General features: G+C 34.8%; 1 protein-coding gene across 1 annotated transcript in view; it reads left to right on the forward strand.

The window, feature by feature from the left end:
• LOC136818153 (NF-X1-type zinc finger protein NFXL1-like) overlaps positions 1–6,469 on the forward strand; it is a 41,452-nt gene extending 34,983 nt beyond the window's left edge. Inside the window, exons 21-22 of the mRNA XM_067074512.1 lie at positions 1,171–1,351; positions 5,495–6,469. Coding sequence (XP_066930613.1) covers positions 1,171–1,351; positions 5,495–5,809 — 496 coding nt within the window. The 3' untranslated portion in view covers positions 5,810–6,469. The remainder of the gene's footprint in view (positions 1–1,170; positions 1,352–5,494) is intronic.
• The last annotated feature ends 7,131 nt before the right edge of the window (positions 6,470–13,600 follow it).

A 13,600-nucleotide genomic window follows, 5' to 3' on the forward strand; every position in this document is an offset into this window, starting at 1 on the left:
TTCGTTAGTTATTAGCTTTCCTCGTGATTGGCTCATTAGTTTTATTTGATTTTTTGCATAAAGATGTGTAACTATAAACCCTCGAATGTGACGGAGCCCGATTTTCGAAAAAAAAAATTTTTGGGCAAATTTGGGCCAAAAAACGGCTAAAAAACGGGTTTTTTGGACTTTGTGAAAAATTGGATCGTTAACTTTTTCTGATTTTTTGCATGAAAGTAGGGTACCATCATAGGTAAAAGATGGCTCAAGCAGATTTTTTCAAAAAAATTTTGTTGGCTCAAAAAACGCATGTTTATCTATAAGAATCACTATTAATAAGCATACACCAATGTTCTTAGTTAAATTACTCAATTTCTTTATGAGATAGATGTTTTTTTTGCTCATGAGAGCTTACTTTTGAAGAATGTGTGTGTTTAGACATGAAATTTTGGTTTCTTGGCGTGTTTTTATAGAAAAACTGGCCAAATTCGATATTTTTTTATAAGCACATTATCAATTACTTAGGTATTAGCTTTTCTCGAGATTGGCTCTTTGAATTTTATGATTTTTTGCACAAAGATGCATAACTTTAAACCCTCGAATGTGACGGAGCCCGAATTTCGGAAATAAAAATTTTGGGCAAATTTGGGCCAAAAAACGGCTAAAAAACGGGTTTTTTGGACTTTGTGAAAAATTGGATCATTTTAAGTAGGGTACCATCATAGGTAAAAGATGGCTCAAGCGGATTTTTTCAAAAAAATTTTGTTGGCTCAAAAAACGCATGTTTATCTATAAGAATCACTATTAATAAGCATACATCAATGTTCTTAGCCAAATTACTCAATTTTTTGATGAGATGGATGTTTTTTTTGCCCACAAATTCTTGAATATGAAAGAATATTTCAAGAGCATGAAATTTTGGTTTCTTAACGTTTTTTTTATAAGAAACAAACGACTAATTTTAATAGATCGTCACTATTTGTGTTCTGAATGATTGTTTAATGGTCACGTCACGTAGATATCAATTATATATGTGTTAAATGCATAACCAGGTAGGTCCATAAAAGTATCACTTGTATATACTTTTAATAGCTATTCAGTCACTAGTTAAAATCAGATTTATCTTAATGATTGAATCAAACTTACTTACATCCTCAATCGAATTAACTGTTTCCTTAAATCTTTCTTTAGGGAATTTCATGAAGCGGACGAGAAACGTCGAGATGAAATGTTGTGTTGTACTGTCAGATGTCAACGAATCATCTCGTGTGGTCATGCCTGTTCGAAGATTTGTCATAAGGGTCCATGTTCACTGGCGAATGAATGTCAAGAAAAGAAGAAAGTGAAGTGCAAGTGTGGACGAAAGAAGAAGGTGAGTGATAAATGTATCCAGGCCCGGGGGGGCACTGGGTTTGCGGACTGACGGTATGTGCGGGCCAAAAATTGGCTTTTAAAATTGCACCCTTACAGTGTAGCAAAAATCAGTGAAAATCATACCCTTAGAGTGCATTTTCCCCCAAATTTTCGATCCCTTTCGTGCAAAAAATTGTTAAAATTCTAGCATTTTTGGGCAAAATATCTAGATTTTTCAGGAATTTTCTGAAATTTCTACCCTTACAGTGCATCTCTAGTTTTTCCGACCCTTACAGTGCATTTTAAACATTTTGGAAAAGGTACCCTTAGGACCCGCACATACCCGTCGGTACTTTTGCCCAGCTGCCCCCCAGGTATCCAGGTTACCGAGGTATAGTCCACTTTTATCTGGATAATATTTTTACAAACACTTCAATTTTCTTTATTTTTAATAGTGGGAACAAAAAGGTGTTCACTTTAACAGTAGTTTCACTCCAACGGTATATATTAGCGAGTTTATGTATTCGAGATAAATCGAGCAGGACGGTATAAAGCAAAGTTGACATGTCCTCTCCAAAATCACCGTCCACTTTGCTCGACGACGGTAAAAACACCAAAATACGTCGTCTGTTTAGGTGAGCAAAGGTGATAAAGAGCCGTACATCGACTATCGACTTTGTTTTGTATCGATTTCACTTACCGTCGCCCTCGATATCCTCCGATACATAAACTCGGTATTAATGTATAAACGTTTCCTGAAATAATTGTTTTTTCAAAAGGAATGTGTGACGCTGTCTAAAATAATGAAGTTGGGGGGATTGACTACCTTGAAAATTATTTTGAAAACAAGATCTCAAAACATGTAAAAATGTAAAATAACGAGTTCCGACATATTTTTCTCATTTGGTTTGTATTCATTTCGGTTTTCACAAAGAAGGGATGATTGTAAACCCATGAAATTTGCTATCAACTTTTTGGTGAATAAAATGTTTGCTAGTAGAATGTGTTGATCATGAATTGATGAATTGATACACTGTCGGCAATAGTTATTTATTTTCAAATATTTAAGGCAAGTAGAATTCCAATGATGAATTGATGAATTGATGAAAACCTATTGAAGGTTTATTATGGCGGTAAAAGAGACCTTTTCATCTCTAAATATAACTTACATGAACATGCATTTGATAGGATCGTTGAATTAAGCATTATTTTTTGTTATCGCATACGTTCAATCGAGTCATTCATTCTTCATTAAATTTTCATTCAACGGATTTCGCTAAGTAACAGTATCTCACCTTGTCAAAGATATGACGGGTGCTCTGATTGTGAAGTGTCCAGTTTTGATAGAACAGGTGTTATGATATTTCGAAGACAGGAAAGACCTTTTGATGCAAAACTGAATACATTATTTATGTTGACGAAAAAGAAAAATAATACTGAAAATAGTTTTGTTATATGACAAAATATATGTAGCATTCTAGTTCATCGGTGCATGAGAACGAAGATTAAACCAAGTGAAATCTCAGCTTATGCGATACTGATGAGTGTGTTAAGAATGGCTATGATGTTCGTCTTTGTTTTTGTATCACTATTTGAATATGCAAAGGCTTCTCTCCAATACGACCAATGTGCGGGTGGAGATGTAATTTTCACTGAACCAACACAAGGAATGGAGCTAATACACCCAGATCCTGCAAATCGGTGGTATTTTGAAATCCCATCGACCACAGTTCATGGATGTTTTGCTGGATGTCGCCAAGAAGTCGAATGTAAATCGGCAATGTTCTTTGAAGATGATGGGAGATGTTTATTGCAAAATTTAGATTTGTTTGGGCTTAAACCTTTTATCAAGTTATCAACAAGAGTGCGTTACTTTGAGAAGCATGAATGTTCACCAACCTTTGCACAAGAAATTAAATTTCTGCAAGTGATAACGGATGCTATGGATTGCAAAGATATCTATCAGAAAGGATGGCGTACCAATGGCATCTATGGTGTCAAAAACTTGAAGGATGACGGTACCTTCAAAGTGATTCTGTGTGCAATGGACATCCTTGGAGGTGGTTGGTCCGTTATTCAACAGCGAATCAAGATGGATATGAGCTTTAAACGAAAAAGGAATGTATACACCGATGGTTTCGGACAACTTAATGGTGACTTTTGGTATGGGAACGATAAGATTCATGGTTTGACACGCGGTAACCAAAATGAGGTTTTATTTATCTTGAAAGATGATGATGATGAACTTCACTACCCTCTGTACGATGGATTCAATGTGGGTACAGCAGCGGAAAATTATAAGCTGACTGTCGGTCACTATCGTTACATTGGCAAAGGTAAAGAAGGGCTGGATGCATTCGAAAAACACAATAATATTGAGTTCTCGACCCATGATGACGATAATGACAAAGACACGTCTATAAATTGTTCAAAATCACTTGGGGGTAGGGGAGGGTTTTGGTTCACAGATTGCCGCAGTGTAAACATCAATGGAGATAATGAAGGAGAAAAAAAGGGTGGTATCAAATTCAGTGGTCTCACTACAGAAACGAGCAATTTAAAAGAAACCACCATGCTTATTCGAAGAAAATAAAACACTTATGGACATTTATAAAACACCTAAAAATTTTCACACCTTGAGCATGACGGCATTTATGACAGTAAGGTTTCACAAAAATGTTTTATGTAAAATATATCGTTTAACCCGCAATTTATTGAGTATTTAGGATAAAAAAGCACCAGGGAACTGTCTTTTTTAGAATACAATAACTGTTCAGAAGAACAAAGAAAATTTTCGGTTTTTGCTCCCTGGGCATGATGAGTGGCTTTATCAAGAAAAAAACTTTGTAAAAAGTTACCAAGGATCTTGTGTACCAAATTTCATCAAAAAAACCCAACTACATAAAAAGTTAAGGGGTGGTGCAGGTGCATTATCATTTTCATTTTCATTTTCAGAATGTTTTTTACTTGAATTTTTTACGAGATAACATTCAATATCTCATTATCTTTTTATTGAAGCTATTTCATTCTAATTCTTTCAGAAGTTTGCAGTCTTTTTGTCTTTGATGCTGATTTTTAAGACATATATTAGTATTTATAATTTATAATATAATCTCAGCACTTATTTGCCATCATATAAATATTGCACTTTTATTGAAAACAAAATTTGTAACCTAATTACGAAACCCATTCTGGGACTTTTTCTTAGCCCTCTGTGTGCCTCTGTGTGTTAAGACTAGCCATTTCTTCATGAAAATTACAAAAACTTTTTATGCAATTGATACCCACTGGCAAAATGTCGGCATCATTGATAGCATCATCCCTAATTATGTCGTCGAATTAATCCCCAATCTACACTTTGATTTGGAGCCTCTCTCCTACAGTAATGGTACTGCAGTGGAATCTGCACAGAGCCACGCACAAATCTGTTCGAGTTAAAGAAATTTCGAGTTATGAAGTATGGTTTATGAAGCATTGTTATCTGATGGGACTCACCATAAGACTTGTTCGAGTTAATAATTTTAAAAATACTCCATTGTATAAATTCGCCGTTCTGTCAGCTTGTTCCTCTGTCCGCCTGTTTCTGACTTTTCTCAAGATCAACTCAAAATCTGTGGCACAATAATGCGGCTTGGTGACCATTTCAAAAATGAGCCTGAATCATTTCTAACTGTTAAATTTGGAGTGAACCCAATGTAAACCTCAACGTATCCGTAAAAACTGCTTAAACACGCGAGAATAAGTTCTTAAACCAGAAAGATTTACTCAGAATGATGGTTTACACGCTTTCTTTACAAGAATACACTTTATACGAATGTCCATAATGAAAATGGCCAAAATATTAAGAAAGAATATCACCATCAAGAATGCCATTTTTAGAGCATTTTCAATTATAAATTGTCAATTACCCCCAAGTAAGGCTCACTCCTTTCACAAAAATGCCCTTTTATACTTGAGACGTATCTACTAAATGTTAAATCTAGTCTGAATTAGGATCCTAAACTAAGAATGCTGTAAGAATATTTTAGAATGATTTTCCCAAAAAAGTTAAGAATATCCATGATGAAATGGATTTACACCATTCTTATGAAAAAAAAGCGTGTACACGGCTAGCATATAAATTCTACTTGTTGTTATGTTTATTTATGTTCTCCTTCCACAGGATTTACCATGCATCGAAGTTGACGAAGATACACAAATGGATTGCGATGATAAATGTAAAGAAATCAAAGCCAAGAAAAATATGTCCAAACAACAGGAAGAGAAAGAGAGACGAGATGCAGAGCTGAGAGCGCAACAAGAAGAATTAGAGAAGTTCGAGCGTAAGAAACAAGGGCGGAAACGTAAAGCAAAGCAGGAGATTGTGGATGTGAAAACTGAAGAAGGTTTCTTCAAATTGTACGGCAAATGGATTGGAATCAGTATCCTCCTTATCGTATTTATTGCTTTTTGTGTGCAAATCTCCATGGCTGCTTGAACTACAACTCTCTCTCTAATTCAAATTTCTATTTCTCTAATCTTTCTGTAATTCGAACTAAAATTTTTTTCCCCTCAGCGGAAAAGGGGCTTAAATTACTCTCTGTAATTCGAATCTCTCTTTAATTCGAATAATAATTTTGAGAGAGATAACTATATTGGTATTTTTGAACTTTTTGTTACTGCCTCGTTGAATTCGAATTTTTTGATTTTTTGAAGAAAAATGAAATTTATTTTCAGTTATTTTGTATCATAGAGCGGTTCTTTCATTTCTTAGAAGTTTTGATTTTTCAAGTAATGTTGTAATTGAGGTTTTTTCATCATTGAGTTCGAATGTTATTACAACATAACTAATGAAGTAGGTAGTAATGAGTAGGTCTACAGTGTTTCCGGGGGTAAAATTTTCATAATTTTTTGGCCTAGTTACTTGATCCCGTAATAGAATTATAAAAGCTAAGTTAAAATGAATAAGTAGATCTTGCGGATTTTTTTTATAAATACTGCTTCGTTTTTTTGGACAGGCTATATATTTTCTGAAATTATTATTTACTATGATATTTTAGCATATTTACTAGACATATAGCGATATGCAATTATTTTAAGAAAATGTTATGTTGAAGAACTGACACGCATACCTGCGATTAGGATGGTTGGTTGAAAAGTACAAAGGATTTTCATTTCATTTTGATTTTATCTCCACTGTGTTTCAAAATCTAAAGCATCTTATTCGCGTGGCATAATAAACCCTCGAGACCTTTATTATCTTGAAAGTCAAGCTCTAGTGGGAACTAAAGTCGTGCACAAAATTTGGAAAATGAAGTGTGCTTTGTGTCATTGCCCTCTCACTTTCGCATTTTGCCGTTTTCAAGAAAATCTTACACGTTAATCTGGAGACTTTAAAATTATCGGTTAATAAATCTTTGAAGATTTTGCCAGAAAGTCATTGTTAATAGATTTCTTAAAAGAAGATCTTTGAATAAAACAGAGAGGTTTGGATTGAGTTGTGACGCTAAATACATCTAACTCATACAACATTCTTACAAAATTTACTGACAGTCCATGCGCAAACCAGTGGTGGTTGTTGACAACAATACTCCCTATCTTGCAAAAAAATTCATATTTGCGTTCATTAATTTTGGCGGAAGTGGTCTACAAACTCCTCCTCTTAAGATGGTCAAACTAAATTCTACGTTTGATTTACAAGAAGCAATAATTCAAATATATTTTGCGATTTGTTGCTTAGAAGTGATATCATGTCAATGCAAAGAGGGTTAATCTTCTATTTACAAGAATACTTTAATAATATTTTCGGTAAGTTCAATAATGTGTCAGCTTTCGGTACTTTTAGAGATTTAATAACTACATTAGTGTAAAAACAGTAGCGTGCCCCCCGACAGCACCCCTCATTTTGCATCACTAAAATTTGTCATAGCACAAAAATTAGCGAGAAAAACCCTAAATCACACCATCACGCAAGAAAGAAATTAGTTCTACAATCATACTGCTTGGGGACCTATAGTAATAATCGAGGGGAATAATTGTCACCCTTGTGTTATAAATTCTTGGATAATTTTCTCAAATTTCCGTCCTATGTTTAATTTTTTTTCTCCAATCATTCCGCTAATAGTTTTTTTTTTCCCGTCTATTAATTATGTACCTTAGACTAGTATCATCGGTATCTATGCCCTAGAAATAGCTCAAAATATTATAAAATTGTTTGTTTTTAACATACGTATATTGTGTAGGCCTGTTTCCGACAGCACGTCCTCTTTTTTTCTAAGAGAGAACAAGTAGCTGTCAAAACTATGTCATAACTGTCACAGATTCATAGATAAAACGCCTACTAAAGACATAAATGAAAGGTTATATCAAACGTGTATATAAATTTCCTGCGTATAACTCGAAATCGAAAGAATATCTATTCAATCAGCAGGAGTTACAATGCAATCCAGCTAGTAATGGCAACATTTAAAACAGGAGAAATGATTTTTTTCAAACGGGGACTTTTAAGCCCATGAATTTTCCATTGAATTAAGAAGGGGTATCATTATAGCGTATCTCCTGATATCTTAAAAGTCTTCAATCAAGCGGACATTTTGAGGACTCGGAGAAGAGAAAAGGTTTTAAGGATTTATTTATTGATGTTAAAATATTGATCAACTTCTTGTAAAGCCCGGGGAGAAGGTGACTTATTCAACATTTCTAATTAGAAACCATCTTCATTAAAGTCGCTGTGTGTTCAATTAAACACCCCTGTGTCACAGCCCCACTGGGACTCCACCCAGCCCCACCGGGAAATTTAGCCAAAATTTTGTCCCCGCTGGGAAAATACCCTGGAATTTCAGCCCCACTGAAAAATTTACTTTAATGTTTAGAAATTGCACTCTAAAACCATCCCTAGTAGGTTTTTTAGCCTTGAAACAATAGAATTGCTATCCCCATTGGGATTTCAATAGGAATTTTTATCTCCACTAAGAAAAAAAGTTCCACCGGGGCTGTGAGACAGGAGTATAATTAACAACAACTGTTTAAAGCTGGAGAACCATTCCTAATTTCAGGATGATAATGTTTGCAACTATTTTGGATTAAGTGTCAAGTTATCCTTTCGTTGTTGTAGCATGTAAAGAGATCAAAGGATACTTTGTCATTTTGGTATGAATGATTTATTGTGCAGAAATAAAAAGATGATTTGGTTTGATGTTGCAATCACAGAAACTTGGACCGGATATCATTTGGATTTAATCATCCTCATATTCGCACTATTTACGTCAGCATACTGTTCCATAATTTTCCTAAAAATATGTATTCGTGAGCAGGGCCCGAGATTCCAAGACTCTAGCGGGCCAGAACCATCATCAAATCTGTGGCCAATTGTACGATCAGAAGCCTGAATTGTGTAAGGGGTCAATGTAAGACCTGGCATTTAGAGGGTTTAGTTTGATAGAATTTCCCATCGATTGTTCTTCATCTGTTGCCTGATGACAAACGCAAAGGTAAGTTCGACTAATGACCATTTTCGTCTTGAAATAATGGAATAGGCATGGTTCTTTTAAGATTTTCAGATTGCGAGAAAATCAGTTTCAAAGGGAGAAACTTTTTTGTGGCGCACCCGGTACTCTGTAAGATATTTTTGATAAAGGGATTAAAGATGTCAGCCTTTCTAGCCGTTGTGGTCTCACCGGAGCTGGTTTCACTTTATGCATATTTGGTGTTGTTCATTCTGGTTCATTTAAGCCATTTTTTGACGTACTCTCCATCTATGTTGATTTAATGATGGCAAAACTTTTCCCAAGCTTTGCGCCGATTTCTGCTATTCATTTGTAACTATCATGTATGCATCGAGCATGGCCCACTTTACTTCCTGTACATTGCTTCATTCTCTTCTCACTTGCATTCAAATAAGGAAAATGTGGAAAAGGGCGAACGTGCTCTCAGATTTACTTCATTTTGCAATCTTATGCTTCATCGGAAATCTTGAGATTTCTTTCGGTGACAAAATCTGAAAATAACGGTATATTACAGTGCATTCTTTACACCCCCTCAATTTCAATTTCATTTCTTCAAATAATTAGACATCCTGTCCATATTCGTGCTATATCTAATAAAGATTTTAGTGTTCCCCTTTTTAGCATAAAGCATCAGTATCAGATGACCCCCTCCCCAAACTTCGCCCCTTAGTTAACTTTTTTATGATACTGATAACGTTCATGAAAAGTCCATCAGTAAAATCAAAAAGTTGTGCAAGTGGCTTTAGAAACGAGATGGCTTACTATCACAAAGTGCAGTAAAAAATTCTATGAAATTAGTTTTTGGAGTAATATTTGTCTGATATATATATATGAATTTTTGCTGACGTCAGCAATTACGTCATTTTTCAAAAAGCCTTCCGCAATAACTTTTATTGGCTTCATTTTCAGATATAAGTTGTAATGTTTTTCTAAACGAGTATGCTTTCCAACGGTATGTAACATGACACATTTGGAGAAAAAAAATCATTTGAGGCTGGGAACTTGTTCTGATCTGTAAAATACACAAACAGGTGCCAATTTTTTGGTGTTAAACTACAATTGTGCAAAGTCTCGTGATTGTACGCCTTTGTGCACAATTTTTACCCAATTAGACCGTACTAATAATCCAAAATAAAAGTAGGCCACATCATACCCGTCATATTTTGTTTACTGCAAAAAGCAATTCTGGGATATAGAACGACCAAGGAAATGCAACTTTTTGTACGATGACGAAAATAAATGATAACCAATTTTCGATCAAATAATCAAAAAAGGAGTTGAGGTATACTAATCTATTATTTTCAATTTATTCAAACTGGGAATTGTAACCATGTCATCAGTTCGGAATAATCGTTTCGGTGTAAAAACAACGGAAATTGTCCATGCGGTTTTTTCTCATCCAGCAGCAATAAACCTTTCTTTAAATAGCTGACCAACGCACCATCAAAGATGACCGCCTTTCTTGTTAGTTTCTGTCCCTTCTCCCTTTTCACAGAGATATTGGTTGTTTTGATTTCTCTAAACGTTTTGGTGGTTAGGATGACAATTAATGGACCATTTCTTTTCAGACATCTAGACGGCCGTCCAGTGTGATTACATTCTAGATGTACAAAAAAAAAACAGACACACAGCACAGACATATGAACAAGTGCATTTCTAAATTCCGTTTGACCGTTTTTCTCTCGAAAATTTCCATTTCATTTTTAAATGAAAACTTTTAAGATTTTGGAAAAAGAAAAAGTATCAAACCTAGTTTTTACATTTTTTCATCATCAAAAACGCGTAGCTTGGTAGATTCCATTTGAGGAGTCACTGTTTGGTCTTCGCTCGGAATCTGTAAATCTGTAAATCAGAATCTTTGAGCTACTGAATTTCTAGACTAGTAAACTAGTCGGTTATTACTTATAACCTTATAATAAAACTGTCAATCAAATAATGTAAACACTAATTAAATATTCAGCGCGCGTGAGAGAAAAGGAAAATAACCGACTAGAAGCTACTTCCAACGCCTTTTTTTCTTCACCTAAAATCGTAAGGAGAGACATACAGATTTCTGTATGTCTGACCCGTGCGGGATTTCATTTATTTTTCTTTCTGTTTATTGCGTTTTTAGAAATGCTCATTTATTTATATGTTCCCATGTTCAATGTTACTATGAAATATCATTTAGTCAAAAAAGTTGGATGGATTCTCAAAAACCTAAAAAAAGTTGCAAAATTAAACAACGTTTTTTGAGGGAAGTAGCTTCTAGTCGTTGAAATTCAGAAAAGAGACGCAACTTCACCCCTTCGATTCTTTTTATTTGGAGCTTGATTTTTTGTATATGGGTCTGTTTTCAACGACTAGTTTACTAGTCTACTGAATTTCTTTAATGTCTGTTATACACCTTTTCGACCGTAGCCGCCAATTGCCGCACGGGCGTTTTTTGTCCCTCTTACCACCCTAAAACCGTCCCAGTCTTTCATTTGCACCTTATAGACAACAGAAAAAGGTGTTAAAAAAAGGATTGGATTGAGTTTAGGGGGAAAATTAAATAATAAAGTGGCACGCGCCTGACCACGCGACTACGTCGAAAAGGTGTATACAGTTAGCTCTTGCCAACATGAGCTTGAATTTATTTTTGTGAGTTTTTCTCCTTGATGAGAACTGCTGAGATATTCTTCTTCTGCTGAGTTCTTCTGTTGTGTCAGCATGGTACAGGCTAGGAAGGGAAAGGAAAAGATGGATACCAGCTAATGATTTGTTTACGTAATTAAAACAAAGAATCCCTTCAACTTTCACACGGTTCACCATTAACTCCCATTGTTCAGCTTAATTGACCTCAGGCTGCGGTGTCACTTTGATGATATGACAAGTTGACAGTGTATTTCCTTCTTACATCCAGAACTAGGTCCCAGGTTTCTTAAAGCACAGGTTGCTGATTGCACCAGTTTATTGGGTTAGGAAGGTGCTTAATAGAAATATGACCCAAGGCCATTATTACATCAACTGGAGCTTATAGCCGGCTTTAGACAAGTGAAATGTCTCTTGATAAGGCTTTTATTTTTACTTGAATTTTCTGAGAAGGATCCAACGACGTCCCTTTGTATCCAAAGACACATTTTAAAATAATTTTTTGAGTCATTATCTTCAGCAAATTCCGTATTACCTTTGTCAATATAAGCAGAGAAATGATAGTCTAACAAGCTAGACGACTAATTCAGACATAGTAGAAAAAAAGCAAAAAGTGATTGAGAGAACAAATTAATTTCTCCTTACCGTTCGCGCGTCAATTTCTTAACGGAAACACCCCCGTCCGAGAAAAAACCCTTTGTTTTCTCGCTATGCAAGTTTCTGTGTAGCTAGCCGGGGATTCTATAAGGCCAGAATACCGGATTCTTCCAGTCGTTTATACAAACTAAATCCCGTAACAATAATCGTATTATCATATAACGCCTATACTACTGTATTACACGCATTATGAACGACTCTAGTCTAGAGTAATGACAACAATTTACCCGACTGAAATTTTTGCGACTACTAATTTAAATCTTCAATGAAAATGAAAGTTATAGCACTTCTCTACAAGATCTTCATTCTTTTCTTCTTCATTTTCATCTTCGTTTTTAGAATTTTTTTAAAGACTTTTTTATTTCAAATTGTTGCACTCACAAATATCTCTCCAATGATACCAAATTTATAAAGATTTAAGAATTCCTTCAAAAGTTATAGGTAAAAGAGAACTTTAAAAAGAGCCCAGGCTGGATCATGTTGGAAATTTATGGCATCTAATGGTATTTATATATGCTGCGATCAATAGTTCAATAATTATGGATATCATAGATGGGAAAGAATAGAATATAAGATGCGATTCGACCGCAGTGAAAAAAAAAATGATAGGTCTCAGTTTATGATAGAAAGTATTTGACAATTGAAATGTTTCACTGAGAATTGCTTTGTTTAGTCGTATATTTATCATGTAATCCCTTTAAAAATATTTCAATATTTACACGTAAAAATCTCTTGTAAAAATTGCATAATCACAAATATTTACATCGTTCTCTTACATTTATCAGGATAAAAAATTTACAAATTTGTTGGCAATTTATACAAATTATTTCAATAATACAATAAATTTCATTAAAAACTACTCATTTTTCCCTCTTTCCGCGCGCGCATGATTTGTTGGCACTGTGACAAAGAGCGCAAAGCCGCTTGAAGTTTCGAAGTTTCGGTCTTTCTTTGTAGCTGTCACATTTTAGATTTAGTATCTTTTCATGTTTTACCAAAAATACTTCTTCTAACCTCAAAGATTACATTCAAAAATAAAACCATGTAAGTTTTTTCCTTGTTCGTGCGCTATGAAATCTCAATTCATTATATGGTGTAGTATGTCTTGTTCAAAAACAACCTTTTTGTCTACATGCGTTTGAATAGCCAAATTATGCTTATGTCAGCACTTTTTCACTTGGTCCACGAGCTCCATTCCACATTCCAAACCTCTTTCGACGAAGACATTTCCCATCTTTCATCGCAACGCATAATTTGAAAAACTTTACTTGTCCTTCCTTATTCTCTATATTTGTGTTGCGTCTTACACGAAATCGCTTTAATGTTGAAATGATGATTACATCTGAATCCGATTTTTGCTGGAAGAGTGTCCCGATTCTCTGCTGGTTTGTAATGGAAAGTTCTTGTCGATCGGCGACTTCTGGTATCATGTGTTTCCAGGCCATAACGATGGTCTTTGCATTTGCGACTTCCGTAAGAAGCCAGCAAAAGAATAAAGTATGTAATAATGTATT

Source organism: Clytia hemisphaerica, unplaced genomic scaffold (genome assembly GCF_902728285.1).
Source record: "Clytia hemisphaerica strain Z4C2 unplaced genomic scaffold, Clytia hemisphaerica genome assembly, whole genome shotgun sequence".
Lineage (NCBI taxonomy): Eukaryota > Metazoa > Cnidaria > Hydrozoa > Leptothecata > Clytiidae > Clytia > Clytia hemisphaerica.